This window comes from Ochotona princeps, chromosome 1 (genome assembly GCF_030435755.1).
Source record: "Ochotona princeps isolate mOchPri1 chromosome 1, mOchPri1.hap1, whole genome shotgun sequence".
In the NCBI taxonomy this organism is placed as follows: Eukaryota; Metazoa; Chordata; class Mammalia; order Lagomorpha; family Ochotonidae; genus Ochotona; species Ochotona princeps.
This window is the reverse complement of record NC_080832.1, coordinates 166854261-166873291: the sequence shown is the minus strand read 5'-3', so window position 1 is coordinate 166873291 and position 19031 is coordinate 166854261. Positions and strand designations below refer to the sequence as shown.

Here is a 19031-nt window from a genome sequence, read left to right as displayed (position 1 = left end):
ATAAGCGTGTAAGGTGATTGCAAGTGTGCAACACTGGAAACATGGAGCAGAATATGGGCACACAGAGGAGCAGCACCCAGACCCACGGGAGGTGTGGGCCCTGCAGCTGGACAGTTGGGACCGCCCCTCTGCACTGCTGCTTTGGGGGAAAGCGGACGCACCAACCCCAATGCCAGAGTTCAACAAGGAAACAAGAGGTCCAGGCAAGGCGCTGCTATAAACCCAGCGGGCCTGGCTGCACACTGGCCGGCACGCCCCTCCACTCAGCAACAGGACACACACACTGCCCAGGACATGCCATATGCTAGGCGACAGCACACGCCTCAGTAAACGGGCAAGCCTTACAGCCAGGCAGGCCATGTTCTCCAACAGCCGCCCAATGGCATTTGCGAACAAGAGCAGGAAGAGACGAGGGGAGGTGAAAATCCACGGAAACCGAGCAGTCAGTTCCCTAAAGAGCCAGTGGCCGATTAAACCTCAGAGAAGGCAGAAAATATGCTGAACCAGTGAGAAAGAAAACACAACCTTGAAGGAGCCCCGGGCTGCAGCTCAGAGTGAGACGTGCAGCCACCCAGGAGGGAAGCAGGTTTCCAAACAGCAGGCAGGGAAGAGCAGGGCCAACCTGCCAGCCGCAGCAAGGGAGACAGGGAACAGAGAAACACCAACACAACCACAACAGCTCTTTGGAAGTTTCAGGAAGACTGACAAATCTTCGCCAAGATGGCAGGGGGCAGCAGGGGTGGACCCCGATGACTCAGATGGCGAGAAGGCTCGAGTGCTGAGCACTGGGAACAGAGCGGTGCCAAGCCAGAACGTCACTCGGACGAGGCGGGCACCGGCTGCCGAGCCTTACCCCTGAGGAGGAAAGAATGCTCCCAAACTTACAGGGGCTGACACGGTGTGAGATACCCACCAGCCAGCAGCCCTGACGGAGCGCTGCTGAGCTCGCCCGACTGCAGAGCGAGGCACTGGAGGACAGGGACCTCGGCCCCCTTTACGAAATGTGAAACACCCACAAGGATCAATCTATCTATTCCATTTGGCTGGATGGACTAAACATGCACTTGCATTTTTTAAGCGATTTATTTCATTGATTGAACTTAGCCAGCCCAGGCACGTCGGCAGGGAGCTGGATGGAAGGCAGTACAGCCGGGATACATCAAAAGATGGGCTCCTGTGCATGCTGGAGAGACGTCACTGTGCTTGGAGCGGCGAGATGGGCAGCGATTCAGAACTGTTGAGCTATCGAAACCACTTGAGCAGTGTCCTCAGAGCATGCCCGAGTCGGGGACCCTGGGGTGGGTGGAAGGCTGGGTGTGGCTTCTCTGTCTTTCCCCTTTCCCCAGATAGAGGAAGGAAAAAAGAGAATGTGGAAACAATGGTCTTACCCACTTTCCTGTAGCCCTTGACCCTTTGAGCCCTAATCAACTATGTAAAGATCATAAAAAAAAAAAAAAAGATTGGCTCCTGCACAATTTTTATGTTTATTAAATTTTTTTTTAGAAAAAGAAATTTAATTGAGTCTTAAGAGAGAAAAAATACCCAACTGTCAAGTGGCTATTATGGAAGACAGCATAGAAATTCCTCAAAATAGTAAAAGCAGCACTACTGGATAACAGGGCACTCCCTGCTCCTGGGCGTTTATAAAGAGAATCAAGTTAGGCACTCGGGGCTGGCACGTAGCACAGAGGTAGAGCCACGGCCTGCAGTGCCCACAGCTCCCACGTGCGACAGTTCAATTCCCGGATGATCTACTTCCCCCTTAGCTCTCTGCTGATGTCCCCTGGTGAGAAGTGGAAATCTGCCCAGGGCTTGGGCCCCTGCACACCCAGGGGAGGCCTGGAAGAAGCCCCTGGCTCCTGGCTTCGGGCTGGCCCACCCCTGGTCACTGTGGCCGTCTAGGGAATGAACCAGCAGATGAAAGACCTCTCTGCCAGTCTGTCTTCCCCTCTTTCTGCAATTCTGCCTTTCAAAGAAATTTAAAATAAATAATCTCCTGTTTGCCAACAGATGAATAAAGAACATGAGATACAAAACAGCACAGAAAAAGACACAAGGAATCTATAGCACCACATCTCTTAAACTCAAAAAAACGGTTTATGAGAAAACACTCAAGAAACTAGCCATACAAAGGAACTTCCTGAAACCGATGGGAGGCATTTATGAAAAATTCCCAAGTTACATCATATTTAATGGGGGTAAGGAAGGCTCTCCACTAAGGGCAGAAATGACACCAGCACATTCACAACCTTCGCTGCTAGCCAGGTTCAGAGGGCAGGAGAAAGCTCCATGGCCTCTAGGCTGGAAAGGGAAAAAATTTGCAACTTCTCTGCTTGCAGCTGCCAGGGTGCTGTAGCTAATGTTAGGTTAATTAAGGCACAGGAAACACAAACGCATAAGCTTAAAAGCTGAACATACTCAAGGCTTCTGAAAACCAAGCATTCACAGGGAATATATATTGCACAAAATAGGTACGGATTTCAAAATGTTTGTGCCAAACGGGAAAAAAACTATCTTGATTCAATTTTCTACAAATATTTTGAAGTGTCCTTGTGTATATCTACACGCTGAACAATGAACAGTTGCAAAGAGGAAATTCCACTTATTAACGAGATCGGAGAGCCACACTGCTCGGGGACTGCTGCCGAATACCCCGCCTATGAGCCTGCCAGCTGCCCTTCTGCAGAAGCCAAGCTGATCCTAACTGAGGCAGCGGCGGGGACAGGGCCCAACAAACCAGCACAACCGTGCAAAGGATCGCAACTGAAGGGTGCAAACTTCTTCATTTCAGAACGTACCCCAAAGTAATCAATACAACAGGGTACTGTCTTTGGAGGGAAGGGCATCCTTCCACCCCTAGTCCACTGGCTTCAACAAGGGTGGCCATGGGGAAGACTTTCCGCAAAGAGGGTCAAAGATCCCTTCCTTGCATGACAGAGAGACAAGAGCTCAAAATGGACCCTCAAGTGTGAAACTAAGGAGGCCCCTCACGCTACCAAGGCTGGCTTTGGAGAACAGCTTGCTTGGCGGTTCCTTAAAAGGCCGAACATGAACCGAGTGATCACACGACCCCTTCAGAATGCTGTGCGGCGGCAGCACTGCTCATGGCTGAATGACGAAACAACCAGGAGGTCTGGACTAACGAAGGAAACAAGGCACACGGTATCCACAATGACCCAAAGAAGATGAAAGCCACTGAACTTCACCCACTTTTAATGAGTGAAGTGAATGGTATGTGGATCATATCAACAAAACGTGACAAAAATTAACAACAACAAAAGCCACCACACCATGTAGGCTCGTGTGACTTGGTGGGGTCTGTAAGCGTGGCTTGCACGGGTGTCTCTCCAGCCACGGGCACAGTCCAGGATGGGCACGCCCCTCATCCTGAACGCCTGGCATGTCTCAGAGCTCAGAAGCAGCCAGTGCTGGGGGTCAACATGACCTGGGGCTCTGCTGCAGGACCAGGTGGGGGAGTGTCCCTCTGTGGGTAGCAGCACTACCTCTCGGTCCAGACTTGGACAAGAGTGACAATGTGAGGACACAGAGCTGCTGGGGACGCGAGGGCAGAGGGAGATTTGAGCTGAGGAAAACCCGGGCCGACAAAGCCCAAGCAGACGTGACCGCCGGATGCAGCAGCCTGACACACTCGTGGCAGGAAATGGGCAGAGCAGAAGGGCAAGGCAATGTATTACAATCCTTGAAAAGATCCGTACCTTTCATGAGCCATGCTCTACTTCATTCTAGGAGTCGAGCCTGAGAAATCTACAGGGTTTAAATTATCGCAGCAGTGCTTCGAAATGCAGTCATACCAGGGACAGAGAGGAGCCTTCCACAGGACCACCCAAACGTAGACACTCCCGTAAGCCACAGCCCACAACACCAGCATTCCACTGACTGCTGGCTTGCCTCCTGCTCCACTTCTAATCCAGCTCCCTGCTAATGTGCCTGGGAAAGCCTTTGCACCAAGAAACAAGAGACAGATGGAGTTCACGGCTCCTGGTTTGGGCTTGGTCCAGCCAAGCCCCAGTCATTGCCATCTGGGAAGTGAAACAATGAACTGTCCTGTCTCTTTTACATATGAACAGATTTTTAAAACACAATCTCATTTATAGCTGAGGGAACTCACGTACAAAGGAATAAAGTTTACAGTGTCCTCTGAGAGCTGGATTCAGACGGGCAAACTTCAAGTCCACCTACCACCACATCAGGTTGCCCGAGGCACACATCGGGAGTGCACAAAATGGCTCAGGGTGGGATAAACCGGATTGTTTCACTTCACTGCTGATCCATCACCAAGCTAACCAATTTCATGATCTGGGCATGCGCTGCACGTCCTGGACACCAGGGTCCTCTGTGCTGACCCGGAGCGGAAGCACGCCAATCGCTGAGTGCTGGCACAGCCATGGCAGCGGCACGCGTTCTTCCATGACTGTGGTGGTGTCACCGCAGAGCCAGACGCACGGTGAGCGACAGTAGTAGTGCCGGCTGTGCCTCTGCTAGGAGATCCACCACGCTGACAGTGGACGTGCTGCTGTGTGAAGACTGTGTGACCGTGTGCTGGCCAAGGCAGCCAGCAGCCTAACCAGGGTGGTGCTCCTCAAGGCAGCGGTCCAGCAACCGCCCCGACCCTCCAGGATGCTCACCCCACACCGTGACTTCCAGAGCATGTCCCCACGGTTAATAGCCAAGTGCTGCTGAGTGACAGCTCCCATCTGGGAAACATATCTAAAATCATCACTCAACTTTATCAAAGAAGACAGAGGCTGGGAAGGAGTCAAAGAAAATACAAGTGGTTCCTTCTTTCCTCTCGAAACTAGCAAGCGGCAGGGCCAGGCTAAGCTGCTGGCCGAGATGTAGACTTCCCACACAGGCATGGTCTGCACCCTGGCTGCTCCACTTCCACTCCAGCTCCCTGCTCATGAGGCCCTGGGCTCCCAAACCTACAGAAGACACCTCCTCGCTTCGGCCATGCCCAGCCCTAGCAATGAGGCCATCTGGGGAGTGAACCAGCAGACGAAAGCTCAATCTAACTCCACCTTTCACATACGATAAAACTTTACTTTAAAAGAAAAGCACTTTAAACAATTCTCTCCGTCCTAAGCCCTCTAGCATACGTGCGTTCTCTGTGAATATTTCCCCTGGCACCCTGCCATGCTCACCCCACTGTGCTTTTTCTTCATTTTATCCTCTCTTACCTTGAGGCTCCAGGCCACTTACAGTTTACTAAAGGCCCGGATACTGCTTTCATGGTGGGGCATGAAAACAAAGTCCTCAAAGAATGGGGGTCCCATCTGGCACAGAGCAGCCCCGAGGGGCCACCTACCCAGCCCAGATCCTCAGACGCCCTGGACACGGCACACATGAACAAGTAAAGGCACCCCCAGCTTGGCTGCAGGGTACAGACTCCAGAACTCATGAGAACTCTGGACCTTGAGGCAAGTCCTCCAAGGCTGGCAGGGCCCCTCTGGGTGCCAGGCAGACGCTGGGGCAAGGGGCACGGCACCCACCTGTGCATGTTCCCGTTGGTGGTGAAAGACTGGCCACACACGGTACATTTATACGGCCTCTCGCCAGAGTGCACCAGCATGTGGCGGTCCAGGGAGCTGGCTGAGCTCAGCGACTTCCCACAGATGCTGCACGCGTGGTCGGCTCCTCCGGTGTCCGTGTTGTGCTGCGAGAGGCAAGGAGAGCTGTGCTCAGGGAAAAGGGCCGGCCCCAGCCGTTAGCACACGCGGGCCTGCAGCTTCTTCCAGAGCAGGGCAGCTTCCTGTGAATTTAAGCTATCTTCCCAAACGGCCCCACATCTACGAGGAGCACAGGCAAGCATCGTCTTTCCCCACTACCCAGCCCCACACGACGGCAAGGCCCGCAGGGGACAGTGGTCTCTGGAGCACACAGATCGGCTGCCCACCCCGAGGGGAAGGACATGCTACAATCCAACACAGGAAATGGGGTCCCTGCCTCAGGAGCCAGCATCTCTTCCCCAGGTTTGATGACTCAGGCCTGCTAATGGGGAAAAGAGAAGTGAAACCCGTCCGGGGCAGAGGGCTTGGGCCTCTGACACGTGGCAAGGAGACTCCTCATGGCAGGCTGCGTGTTCCCACCACAGTCAAGGACAGGGGCTGACAGCTAGGGAAGGGCATCTGGCTCACGCTGGTGAGCAGCTCACAACGCAGGCTTCTCATGCAGGTATCCAGCGAACCAGATGCACACGAGGTTCTGCAAAGTCCTTCTGTACTGACCCGGGATTGCAGAACGGCAGAGCTGCTCTCTAAGATGGTTAGAATACTGCTCGTAAGTGGGCACAGCACAGTGCACCTGCTGACGCCCAAGCTCCTTGCCCTGTGCTCATGTGGAATAACTTAGGAACACAGACATAGTGGCCAACCTGACGGATGTGCATGGTCAACTGGTGCTGAGTGGTGCAGATCTTCTCACACAGGGGGCAGCTGTAGGAAGACTTCTCCTCTTTCGTTTCCTAAGGAGATGAAAAAGGAACATGAACCTGCGATCACAGAGAAGAAATGTCTTCTATTTCTGCAACAAGCACCTGTGACTCAACAGTTGAGGGCCCCAGGCTAGAGCCCATCCAGGTATGATGACACCCAGGTTCCTCATGGGTAAGATGGCAAACCTAACAGTGCCCAACCTACTGGCTGTGTGCAGACTCTGCTGTAGGCATTGAACTGGCACACGGTGTAAAACAAGTGCCCAGCAAGCAGGGTTTTAGTGGGCAGGAACCAGATAATTCAGTCCTGGTGACTGTGCCAAGCTAAGTGGCGACCTTATGGCGGCCCAGCTCAGACAGGGACACACTGCTCCCCAGTCCAACTCCGGCTCTGGGGTCTGCCTTCTACCAGGTCTGAGAGACCCACAAACACACAAAAGACAACAATGTTTTCATAAAAGAAAAAAACAGAATCCCAGCCTACTCACACGAGAGGCGCTCTGTAGCAGGCACCCAGTGGGCATGAGCCCAACATGGGTCCTTTGTTCGCGACTAGCACCTGCTCATAAACGAGAGTAGGTAATCGGGGCAGGTATTGAGCTCAGGCAACACGCCGTGCCCCACAGGGAGCACCTGGACTCAGTCCTGGCTCTCATCCCTGATTCCAGCTTCCTACTGCTGTGGCCCCTGGGAGGAAGCAGCCATTACTTGTGGGACCAGCTCTTGCCACAAACATGTCAATCCGATGGGGAGTGAATCAACGGATGGATGATCTTCCTCTCTGCCTCTCCTCTCTGTATATCTGACTTTGCAATAAAAATAAATACATCTTAAAAAAATAAAAAACAAACAACAACAAAAAAGAAAGAAAGAAAGATAGATAGATCGATTTTCTGTCTGCTGGTCTATATCCCAATTGACTGCAACAGCCGGAGCTGAGCCAATCTGAAGCCAAGAACCAGGAACTTCCTCTGGGTCTCCCACGTGTATTCAGGGTCCCAAGACCTTGGGCTGTCCTCGACTGCTTTCCCAGGCCACAAGCAGGGAGTTGGGTAGGAAGTGGAGCAGCAGGGACATGAACCAGTGCCCATATGGGATCCTGGCACATGCAAGGTGAGGATTTAGCCACTAGGCTATTGGCGTTGGGCCCCCAACACTATCCTGGATGAACCAGGACCAGTCCACTCCTCCAGGAGGTGGGTCAAAGTGTGCTTCCTCCAAGCAACCTGCTGCTTCCTACCAGAGGGCAGGCCAGCCTCCTTCCCAGCCTGTTACAGCTCCTTCATCCCAGCCCCTCCCGGAGACCTGGCTGTCCCTGCCCCCTCAGCCACATGGGATCTAGGCTCAGTCACCTTTCCCGAGAGCTCTGACACTCAGGCCAGTGGGCTCCATGTGGGAGCTCAATCCCCTGGGAAAGCTTTCTGAAACACCCATTTCTAGACCGGGTCCTGCACAGGCTCACCAGAAATAATGTAGTGGTGGTTAGAGGGTGTGAACCCCAGAAATCTGTCACAAAGTCCTTAGGAGATGCTGCTGCTCAGGTTTTGGGGCCACACAAGCCCTGGAGTTCCTGGAGGTTCCTTCTGGTCCACCCCACGAAGGCACCGAGGAGCTCAGAGGACATCAGCTCCCAGCTGGGGGCCTGGGGGCTGCAGCTCCCTTCCTGTCTGCAGCCAGCCTTCCATGGTGCCCTGGATGAGCTAGCATCCCTTCTCCTGGTGTATAATACCGAGTACTCAGCACTTACTCTGCTAAGAGTCTGTGGGTTTTCCCCACGGTCATGGCTACGGATCCTGTTTTCTGGATGAGGAAAAGAGACTAGGCAAGAGACTAGTCCAGCATCAAAGAACAGTTCCGTTAGCCGACTCAGGACTAAAACTCAGTCCAGGTGCCTGAGAGCCCAATAACCTAAACCACGATGCTATATAAAGTGCAACCCAAAAAAAGCATTAACCCCAAGGCACACAAAGGAAACATGCTTGTGGCTGCTCATGAGAGATGATGAAAATAACCCCCGCGAAGACCATACAAACAAATGGCACCGGAACCACATGGGAGGAGTAAAAGCATGGCGAGGTTCGCTTTGTGGCTGCCTGCCCTCCCTCATCTGTGGGACCAGCTCGGAGAAGCAGGCTGGCCACACATCTGCTTACTCTGCAACTTTAGAAAACAAAGACTGGGCCACCCCAGGGAGAGCTGAAAGAGGATCTCCAGTGCTGCCCTGTGACCCACACACTTGGCATCCATGGGGGTGAAGGGCAGCGGGACGAGGGGTCAGGCCACCTGGGTCCAGCTCCAGGACCCTGGGCAGGAAAGGGCAGCACCGGGCCCCCGCACGGGTATTGGAGCAGCAGCGAGACACACTCCACCGCTGGCCGGGCTACAAGGTCAAGGGCCAAGTCCAATCCCTGGGGCATGTGGTTGAACTATCCAATTAGCAACAATATACAGTAAAAATAAAACCTTCTTAAGGAGAGATCCACTCACGGTCACAGGTCTGGTTTGTAAAGAGAACCACAGAAGTCAAGCAAAGCTCCGTGGTGAGTTCTGAACCAGTTACTTGGCTGTGCAGGTGGAAGCAGCGCACTTCCTGAGCTAATGAGATAAGCAACGAGCCCGTGGGGGCCCAGCAGCAGCCGCTGGCCCTGGCCAAGCCGGCTGGCAGCTGAGGAAGGTCTCCCCACTGCACCGAGTCTCCTAGATGAGTCAAGCATTTATCAGGTGCCCTCCGACTCACACCCCCAGCTGGACTCCCGGCTCTCGGGGCAGGAAGGATGGCTGAGTAGAGGGCTCTGGGCCCTCAGGGAAGGATGGCTGAGCAGTGGCCCAGGTACAGTCGGTTGGTTTCCTTGCCCCAAGAGTGGCAGCCCGCATCTGGGAGGCAGGCACGGGAGATGCTTGTCCTGGCCTGGGACCCACTGCATGCCATCCAGGCCAGGCTCTTCCTCTCGCCCACTCCTTCCTGGCCGAGAGGGGCAGGAACGCACAAGGACCTCATCTCTGTCCCGCAGCCAGGCGTTGCCAGCCGAGGCCAGTCGGCGCTGGGCAGGCAGCAGGGAAGGGCAGATGGAGACAGATGGACAGGCACACAAGACAGTGGAAGTAAACCTTTTCTTCCCACAGCTAGCGCTCCTCCTCGACTCGGGCCACAGCCACACAGGGCACCCCAAGAGGCATGTGCAGAGAGGGGAGAAAAACAGAGAGAAAGGCGTCAGTGTTCCGAACCCAGGCCATCTCAGGATGCTGCCAGGCTCCCGACCTTGAGCAAGATGAGGTGAAGTGTGCCCCCCACGGCAGGCAGGGAGCAGGGCCGGGAAGGCCGGCTGTTCCCATGACCCTCAGCAGGCTCTAAGGACTGCTCAGAAATCAACAAAGCTGAGCTCACATGGCCGTATTGGGGCACTCTCAGTGGGCTCACCAAGAGCAAACAGTCACCTCACCCAAGTCCAATTCATTGCTTTCTTGGCTGACCCTCCCAGGCCCCAGGGAGAGCTTCCCAAAGACCTCTGCCTGGCTGAGAGTTGAGTGAGCCCAGAAGTCAGTCACCCAGGACTTAAACACGAGGGATTCAACAGAAGCAGAAGAGCCAGGATGCTCGGCCAGAGAGCACAACGTTTCCACACAGTGCCCCATTCTGCCACAGCTGGGGAGGCGCCATCTCATCCACTGCCAGTCCTCACCCCTGCGAGCATTCTTGCACTTCCCCCTGGTCCCAGCCCCACTGGGCACTGCAGATCACCAAGGGGCATCTTCCGTGGGATTATCCAAAGTTCCATGCTGCTCTCCCAGCACAGGCAGTTCTTGTTCACTACCTAACCCGAAGACGTTAAAAATAAACAAATACATAAATAACCGAGGAGGCCGCTTTGACATCGCAGCCCGATGAACGAAGGCACAAGCCCACTGAAGCAGGCTTGTGCTCAAACCACACCAGTGAGCAGTGTGAACGCGCTCCTGCAGAGGGGAGCACACGTAGGACGGGCACATCCGTCCCTGCGGTGCGTGGGGCCTGACCCTCCCACCCCCACTCCCCGGCGTGCATACCTGGTTCCTTCTGCCAATGCGATTTAGTCCCGGAGGCTTGGCAGGGGACTTGAGGCCCTGGGGGCCGGCGCCATTCTCGGCGACCTTCCCCATGCCCATCACGGCAGGCATCATGGTGTTGACAGAAGATAGATCTGAACCCTCCAGGCCGGCGGGTGGACTTGACGTCATGGGGACGGGGGTTTACACTTCGGAGAAGACTCTGTCACAGTTCTGGAAAGTGGACACAGCAATCAGTCAGGCTGTGGGCTCGGTCAGCCCTGCTCACTCTGCTTCCGTGGTGTGAGCCCAGAACATCCAGGCTTTCACCAAATCAGGTGCTGGCGCCCGAAGGCTCACTGCCCCCCAACCCTGCTTCCTGTGTTATCTGAGGTCAGGCTTCCTGCCTTCCCTCACATCCACGAAGGAGCTGCTGGGGAGCCAGCAGCTGCCCGTGCTACCTGTGCCAGCCACTGCTGTATGCATATCCCAGACTTCAGGATGCATAGTGAGTGACTGTGGGCTGTCCGCAGCCACCACTGCAGTCAACGACTCGATGCGAAGCCCTGCCTTTCAAAGGGGCCTCTGCCAGGGCTCCAAAAGCATAAACCCCACTCCTGCAATGCTCCAAGCAGGCCAGGGGTCTGCGCCCAGCGGTCCCCGAGTGGCCCTTACCTCCATCTTCTGCCTCTAACGGCACTTGGCGACCGCTCTCTGCTGCAGCTGTGGTCCAATGCAGGAGTGGGTCTGCACGTGTCCCTCTCTGCTGCCCCCCGTACTGCAGGTGGACACTGCAAGGGACAGGGGGACCAGACTCAGCGAAGTGAGCACTGACCCACCAGCTGGTGGGCACTGACGAGGGGCATGGGGGCTGAGACGTGCTCTGTAGCCATCTGACGTGGCCGGCCCACACAGCCCAGAGTATGCACCCCTCGTCACCACAGTACGTAGATCCCCGCCAGGCCCCGAGACCCACCTCACCTTCCACCCCAAAACCGCCTAGACACAAGCTGGGCAAGGAAGTCACCGAGGGCTGGAGGCCAGCTGGTGCTGGGTGGACCCTAAGTGAGAATGACACAGGCTCCTGCCAGTTACCTGTAACCCACTCAAGTGCCTGCCTGCTCCTACCACGTATCTGACAACATGCACTCACCACATTCTGGAACGTGCCACCCTTTTCCAGAAAACCCTGCCCCAGCCTTGGTGCCTCCAGTTCACAGGCAGGGATGCTGGAAGGCTCGCCTGCAGTGGGCTGCACCCCCCGCATCTCCCCTGGGAGTCCGCAGGAGCCTGCTGCCTCAGCCCACTGCAAGCAGGGCCAACGAGAAGCCCGCAGGCATAGGGCTTCCCTGCCTGGCTCAGTGCACAGCCCCATCGCTGCCACTCACAGTGCTCACAAATCCATCTTGCACATGGGGCGTCGGTAAATCCACAGGCCCACAACAGCGGCAGCAAAGAGAGCCTCTCAGCTATGAAGGAACACCTCCTGTTGACCGGGGCAGGTGCCAAAGCACTGCTCAATGGTGCCACCTTCAGCACAGCAGGAAAGGCCAGGGCCTGCTCATGAGCTCAGAGGTCCCGAGCTAAAATCCCACCCAAGGGGGTAAGGAGAGTCTGTCTATGCAACTATGCATTGGATGTGTCCTCCAAGAAGTCCCACCTTGCAAACTCAATAGGCCCAAATGATGTGTTTATGGGGCTCGGGGTGAGGGCCTCCTGCTGGCCCGAGGAGAGGGACCTGAACAGGAGCTATGTGACCACAATGTGGCCGAGCAGGGCCTCCTCAGGTGCCAGGGCTAAGCTCCTAGGGAGCAGGCAACACGACTGAGCCATCCCTGAACAGACGTGGCTACAAACCCTGCCTCCCACCTAGCACATCTATCCAGAAAGTTCCCCACACTAGCTGCCCACTTAATAATTATTAGACTGTGCCTTAAACTCCCTGTTTCCAGCTGTCTCTCTCAGATGGTATCTCCCCAGGTGGAAAAAGATGCACTCTCAAGCACATGTATATTTTAGTGTGTATGCACACCCAAGAAACAGCATGCAGTTCTTCCTAATCATGAATGATGCATAAGTGGATACATGTACTCCTTGTCAGGATATCTCTCCCGTAATAGCAATGTACAGATGATGATAAAAATCAACTCTTCTATCAGCAAAAGGAAAAAAAATCTTCCTAATAATTACAGTTTCAAAGACGATCTTCCTTCTGTCCTACGACATCTAGGAAAGAAAAAGTTTACAGAATTTACTCAAATTGGGCCCAGTGCTGCGGCCTAGTGCCTAAAGTCCTCGCCTTGAATGCGCTGGGATCCCATATGGGTGCCAGTTCTAATCCTGGCAGCCCCACTTCCCATCCAGGTTGCTGCCTGTGGCCTGAAAAAGCAGTCAAGGATGGCCCAAAGCCTTGGGACCCTGGCCCCGCGTGCGAGACCTGGAGGAAGCTCCTGGCTTCAGATCGGCTTGGCTGCTGCTATTGCAACCATTTAGGGAGTGAACCAGCAGATGGAAGATCTGTCTCTCCTTCTCTGTAAATCTGATCTGCATTTCCAATAAAAATAAATAAATCTCTTAAAAAAGTCACAGCTGCAGGCTCGTTTACACAGTGTGTTTTCTTTACGGGTACTCCACATCCCCCATCTTCATTGCCACTTCCTCTCCCTCCTCCTGGCCCCTGTGCTGACAGGGGACAGACCTTCACCGTGCCCATCTGACATGTCCCCTCCATCCAGCTTTGAGAGGGCACGGGGGACCACAAAATGCGCACAGGCCACAGTGTGACCGGTACTCCCCGGCGCTCCGCTGCCCACCCCTCCCCGCCCCCAGTCTGCATTCGTGGGTCAGGGAGATGCAGCTTCCTGTTGGACACACACAGCTGCCCAGCTCACACCTGGGACCCTGTGCTCAGGAACTCGGGAGTCACTTGGCGCCCAAGCCTCAGGAGGACCCAGGGAAGGGAGGGGACAATGGCAGTGCAGTGCAGGGAGGGCCAGGGAAGACGGGGAGGGGTCACTGACCTGTGTTCTCCGTCTTACTGAGGGGCTGACTCTGGCTGAGCCCAACCGTGTGCGTGCTCACTCCTCAAAGCCACCACTACTGGCCTAGAGAGTCGCAGCAACCTGCAACAAACAACGGGTGACATTGAAGTGGGGTGAAGACCGAAGATGATCCTGGCTTGTAATTCCTCCACTTAGTTACCTGACACACCCTGTAGGCTGACAGCACACAGAGCTGTCCCCTCGCAGTGCCCAGGGCCGAGCACCCAGGCACAGCTGTCCCCTCGCAGCGCCCAGGCAGTAGTGGCTGGGGCTGGGCACCCTGTATGGACACACAGAAGCCCCCCTATGCTCCCACTGTGCTGCTGGCTCCCAGTACAGCTGCTAGTCTCACAGGGCCAGTGGGATGGCAGACACAGAACAGGGCAGCCCCCAGGATCCCAGTTTCCCAACAGCAGGCAGCACCCGGAGCCACTGGAAGACACCAAGAGGTGACACCTGTTGGCATCGGCTTGGAGCTGCCCAGGGTCTCTGAGGACTGCACTGGGCGGGGGCCGTGCCCAGGCATCCACAAGGCCAGTGACAGCTGGAAGGCGGCCCCTCCCGGGGCCACAGCACCTCAGACCCACGCTCAAGACTCCACTGGAGCAAACCCCAGCTCTGACAACCAACTGCCCAGGGATCTTGCTCGGCGCACACCTGGAGAAGGGCTGCCCAAGTGTGGGTGAACTCCAGGCCACGGGGGCTGGTGCGGGAGCTCCCACAGCCCGTCTGGGAGCAATTCCTTAGAGTTCCTAGGACTCCGGCGCTGCCCAAAACAGGCCCATGCTCTACCCAACAGCCGCCTGCAGCAGGGTGGGCCAGGTTCAAGGTAACCCAAGAGGGACAGCCAGGGAGGACTCCTCATTGCACCTGTCACATAACCAAGCTTCTCCTAAGGACAAACCACACACATTTTTATCAAAATCTATACCCATCAAGGATATGCACAACGAATCAAGCACTTTAAAAAAAAAAAAGTTTAGATAGAGGCCAGTGTTGTGGCATAGTGGGATAAGCTGCTGCATGGGCACAGTCCGAGTCTGGGCTGACCCACTTTCTATCCAGCTCCTTGCTATCTGCTTGGGAAAAGCAGCAGAATGACAGCCTGAGCACTTGGGATCTTGCACTCATGGCAGACATGGGACAAACTCCCGGCTCCCCGGCTATGGCCCGGCCCACATACAGCCGTTGCAGCCATTTGGGTGTCTCTGAATGGCTGGGGCTGTGCCATGCTGAAGCCAGGAACCAGGAACTATCCAAGTACATCCCATGCGGGAGGAGGCGCACAAGCACTCAGCTCAGCTGCTGCTGCCTTTCTCAGGCACGTTAGCAGGAGCTGACCTAGAAGCCGAGCAACCAGGACCCAAACCAGCTTTCCCACAACGGATGCTGGCGTTTCGGGCAGAGGCTTACCTCCACTGCACCACAGCAGCAGTCCCTAGAAAAAGGCATGTTAGGCGACTGGCCCAGTGGCTAGTACACCACGTGGGCCACCCACCTCTCTTATCCCAGCCTCCTGCTAACGCACACCCTGGGGAGCAGCACGTGGGGGCTGCTGTGGCTGGTGCCTTGCCACCCACACGGAGCCAGATGGAGCTCCCAGCTCCTAGCCGTGCCTACTGAGGAATGAGCTGATGGAGTGAAGATATTCTCTCTTGCCGCTTCCAAGTAAAACAAGACATAGCTGAAAAGCGATTTTAAAGACACCTCTCAGAGCAACAGGGCCAGAGACCTGACCTTGGGGTCCCCACCGTGTGACCCTGGGCACTGAACTTGAACACTGAGGTGCCTGCAGGAAGGACAGTGCCCCTGCTGGCTTGGGGGCTCCATCACTCCTACTGAGAATGGACCCTGAGGGGCAGGACACCTGATGAGCCGCTGGGAAGGTGACTCGTGCAGGTGAGCAAGGAAGCCAGGGCCTTGGGGAGGTGCAAAGCCCAAGGAGGCTGGGCCCTTCTGCAGAGGGCAGAGGTTGCTCTGGGGCAAGGAGGGTCAGGAGAATGCCAGCCCCCAGTACCAGAGGAGATAAGGCACAATGCTGTGCAAAGGCAGGGAACTTTAAGGTAGCTGTCTCCAGGTCCAACCAAGATAGCAACCCAGAGATAAAGGGGCCCACAGGCCAGCTACTAACACCCTCAGGGGGTGTAGGCTGGGCAGGTGTGGAGGAGGAGGAGGGATTCAAAGAATGGGGGCCCCTTGGCCCTCACAGCAGTTGAGTGTCCAACTGTTGAGGTGTAGCTACCAACGCCTGCCCTGTGACAGCCCGGCCAGCCCGTTGATGCCATGTGAAGACAGGCTAAGAAAGTGTCCCAGCAACACGGGCCCTGAAACAGCCTCTGTTCCCAGAGAGCTGAGCAGTTAGCCAGGACATCTTTTGCAGGACCCACTGGCTGAGTCACGGCTGGGCTGCACCAAGCCAGAGCGGCCCTCAGCCCCAGCACAGCGTCTCTGCTGACTAGGGTGGCCTTGCCGGTGCTCCAGGGTGCAGTCAGCTGGGACAACGGCTCCGCGTTCCAGGAAGTGGACGTGTTTCTTGGCCTGGGGTGCAGGCGAGTCACCCACCCCACCTGGCTCCGACTGGCACAGGCTTTGGGAAAGCAGAGCCGTGGAGCCTCACATTGTGGGCATCATCAGGCATTCCTAACAGCCCCTGCCAGGGCTGGGTCTCCTCCTACGGGTGAGCAGGAACTGCTGAGAAGCTGGGCAGGTCGTGGGAGCTCTGAGAACCCTGCTACTCCACGCTCTGGCCTTGGTTCACCTTCTGGACCTGCTGCTCCCAGCCCTGGGGAGTTCCCTGTCTGCGTGGCCCCTTCCCTGGGAATAGCAGCCTGCACTTCTCCCCATTGGCCCAGGAAACATGCCCGGTCACCACAGCCCACAGCCTCTGGGCCTCTCACCCCGTCCATCCTTAACTTTCCTAACAGTTACAAGAGTGCAGCTGCCCTGCACACACAGATTGAGTCGGCATCTCTGAGCTCCTGGGGGATCCCGTTTCCACGCCAGCCTCTTCTGTACAGAACGTGTGACTCCTGGCACGCAGCACGGGAGAGCATAGACGTGCTGCTGTGGCCACGTTCTCTGAGTCATCCCTGCCCTCCCAGATGCTTGGCGCCTGGCCTTCCAGCCTGGCCCGTGTCTGGGCAGGAAGGAGGTGGGGCGAGCTCTGCACTCCCTTGAACAGCAGGGCAGCACTGGAACATGTGCAGACACAGCCAGGGCTGTGAGAAGGGCTGGGGGCGGGGGACGTACCGTCTTCACCCTCGTGACACAACAGGGAGGCCGGGAGGCAAGTCTCTAGGCTTGGCCCGAGACCCCAGGCAGCCCAGGCCTGTCTTGGGGTTGGAGGAAGCCTGTACAAGAGGATGGGGGCAGAACCAGGGCCCCAGGGATGAATTCGGCCGGCAGAAGAGCTCTGACTGTCCAGGGCCGACCTGCACAGGACGGCTAGCCGGGGGAACCTGCCAAGGCAGCCCTACCAGCAGACAGATGTTCCTGAACTCACTCACTGTCCATTACTGTCCAAGGACCTGCTCTGAACCCCATGGCTCAGATGCAGAAACTAGAGGCTGATGTACCAGCTTGCACACTCTGGTCAGGACCCTCAGGGGTCTCCCTGGTGACCCCTCAGTGTCCCCAGCCCAGAACTGCTAGGGATGGCACTAGCCAGGAGGAACACCCATTCAATATTCCAGGTCCAGTGCCACCCCGTGGAAGCCCCATGGCTTCCAGCTACGGCCTGACAAATAGCAGGTGCCCGGGTCTCATCCCAGACCGCTCTGCACAAACCCTCCCAAGCCAGAAGAACCAGCTCGTTAAATGGTGGGGACACCAAGCCAAGGGTATTCTAGAACCTTCCTTCCAGGGGGAACAAGGAAGCTGGTGGAACGAGACTCCAATTCAGGCTTTGTTCACCACGGACAAACTAACCAAGGAGAATGGGAAGTCACCCAGCTTTCCTGGGAACAGGGGCGCTTCCGGTGTCAGTTTCGGGCAGGGCAGGCAGCATACGGCAGATCCTTCAACGTGACACAGCTGCCATACTGCTCCCCTCCAACAAGGCCCCGGTGTAGACGCTGTGGGCAGGGCCCCCACACGCAGGCCTTCTCGGCCCTGGACACACCCTTTCCCCACTCGCCTCTCTGATTCTCCTAGGCAGGGAGGTGGTTCCGAGGGAGGGCAGCCCCACGGCTTCCAGCCTGACAAACAGCTCAGGAAGTGGCCCCCAGGGACACAGGCGGTGAGGTTTTTGGGGATTGCTGCAGCAGCAGCCGTGGGGTGGGGGGGGCAGGGAGCACAGGGAGCAACTTCTCTTATAGATAAAAACATCACCTGCCCATCATCACCATTGTGTGAGGGTCAGGCCGGAGCCAGCTGACCCCTACACCTCGCTGCCGCCACCACCACACGGCCTCTTTGTTTCTTCAGAGGAAGGAAGCCGAGCAGAGGCCCGGCTACAGGCGTGGCTGCTGGCGCCCAGGGCCGCTGCAGAAGCTAAGTCCACACCCTGCAGTGCTGCTCCAGGGAAGCATCCCGCTGCCAGGGCCAATGGCTGCCAGGCTCGCGAGGCCACCTGCCAGCCGTTGGTCACACAGGGCCCTGCTCCCCCCGGGCGGCCCTTGGTGCCGGGCTGTGGGAAGAGCAGGCCTCGGGCTGCCGTGCACAGGCAGGCCAGCTGTGCTTCCATGCTGTTTTCCTGTTTGGCCCTCTGCACTGGGCATTTCATCACCTTCTTGCCCAACAGCAGAAGCCTGCAGCTTTCTCGTCTGGCCAGGGCAGCTGCGGGGGGTGGGGGGACAAGGGGCAAGCAGCAGGGGCCAAGCATGTGCCCAACTGAGCAGCCCCCACAGCACCCTCCTGCCCAGTAACTGGCATCAGATACCAGTGGCACACACTCCGAGCCACGAACGTGCCGGATTGCACTCGACCCTCCGCAGGCCCCTTCAAGGCACTGCCTAGCTTATCTACTGGCTATCACGTGATTGGAGTGGGCAGAGCCAGGTGGCCAGCCTGGGCAATGGATGACTCCAAGCCCACCACACAGGAAGGAAGACTTCTGAATGCCCAGACAGGACCAGGAAACCCAGGGTGCTTCAAGAGTTGGAGACAGAACCCTGGGGTTGGCAGAGGGCACTTGTCCGGGGGGGCCATGTAGCCCAGAGTGGGGTACAGCTGGGCAGGAGGGCGCAGCAAGCCACCCCAAGACTGCAGATTCTTGCAAGCAGAGCTTGGAGCAGTGTTCACCATCCGTCCCTCAGATGGAAGGAGGCTTGATAAGGCAATGACCTTCCGCCCTGAGGGGGTGGACCAGGCCTGATGGTCTTGACCTCCAGGTTCTGCAGAAACGCACACCAGGAAGGCACCTCTCGCTGTGTACGCACAGCCTGTCCCCAGTGTAGGCACCTGGCTCTCCGAGAAAGTGATGCTGTTATTCATATCTGCTCTCCTTACCTTTCTACACAGAAAGCCAAGGAGCTCCTGCTGAAATACTGCAGGCAGTACAGCACCCTCCTGCACCA

General features: G+C 56.4%; 1 protein-coding gene and 1 long non-coding RNA gene across 3 annotated transcripts in view; both read right to left on the bottom strand.

Annotated features, from left to right (window-relative positions):
• The window catches only part of RREB1 (ras responsive element binding protein 1), a 47546-nt gene extending 36330 nt beyond the window's left edge, over nt 1–11216 (bottom strand). For both annotated transcript variants that reach the window (XM_058668488.1, XM_004599194.2), the window contains exons 1-4: nt 11150–11216; nt 10496–10708; nt 6392–6481; nt 5511–5674 (exon numbers count right to left, since the gene is read on the bottom strand). In XM_058668488.1, coding sequence (XP_058524471.1) covers nt 5511–5674; nt 6392–6481; nt 10496–10666 — 425 coding nt within the window. In that variant the 5' untranslated portion in view covers nt 10667–10708; nt 11150–11216. The remainder of the gene's footprint in view (nt 1–5510; nt 5675–6391; nt 6482–10495; nt 10709–11149) is intronic.
• Nucleotides 11217–19031, bottom strand: part of LOC131481131 (uncharacterized) — a 49853-nt gene continuing 42038 nt past the window's right edge. The window contains exons 2-3 of the long non-coding RNA XR_009246048.1: nt 13495–13596; nt 11217–11265 (exon numbers count right to left, since the gene is read on the bottom strand). This is a non-coding gene — a long non-coding RNA (uncharacterized LOC131481131). The remainder of the gene's footprint in view (nt 11266–13494; nt 13597–19031) is intronic.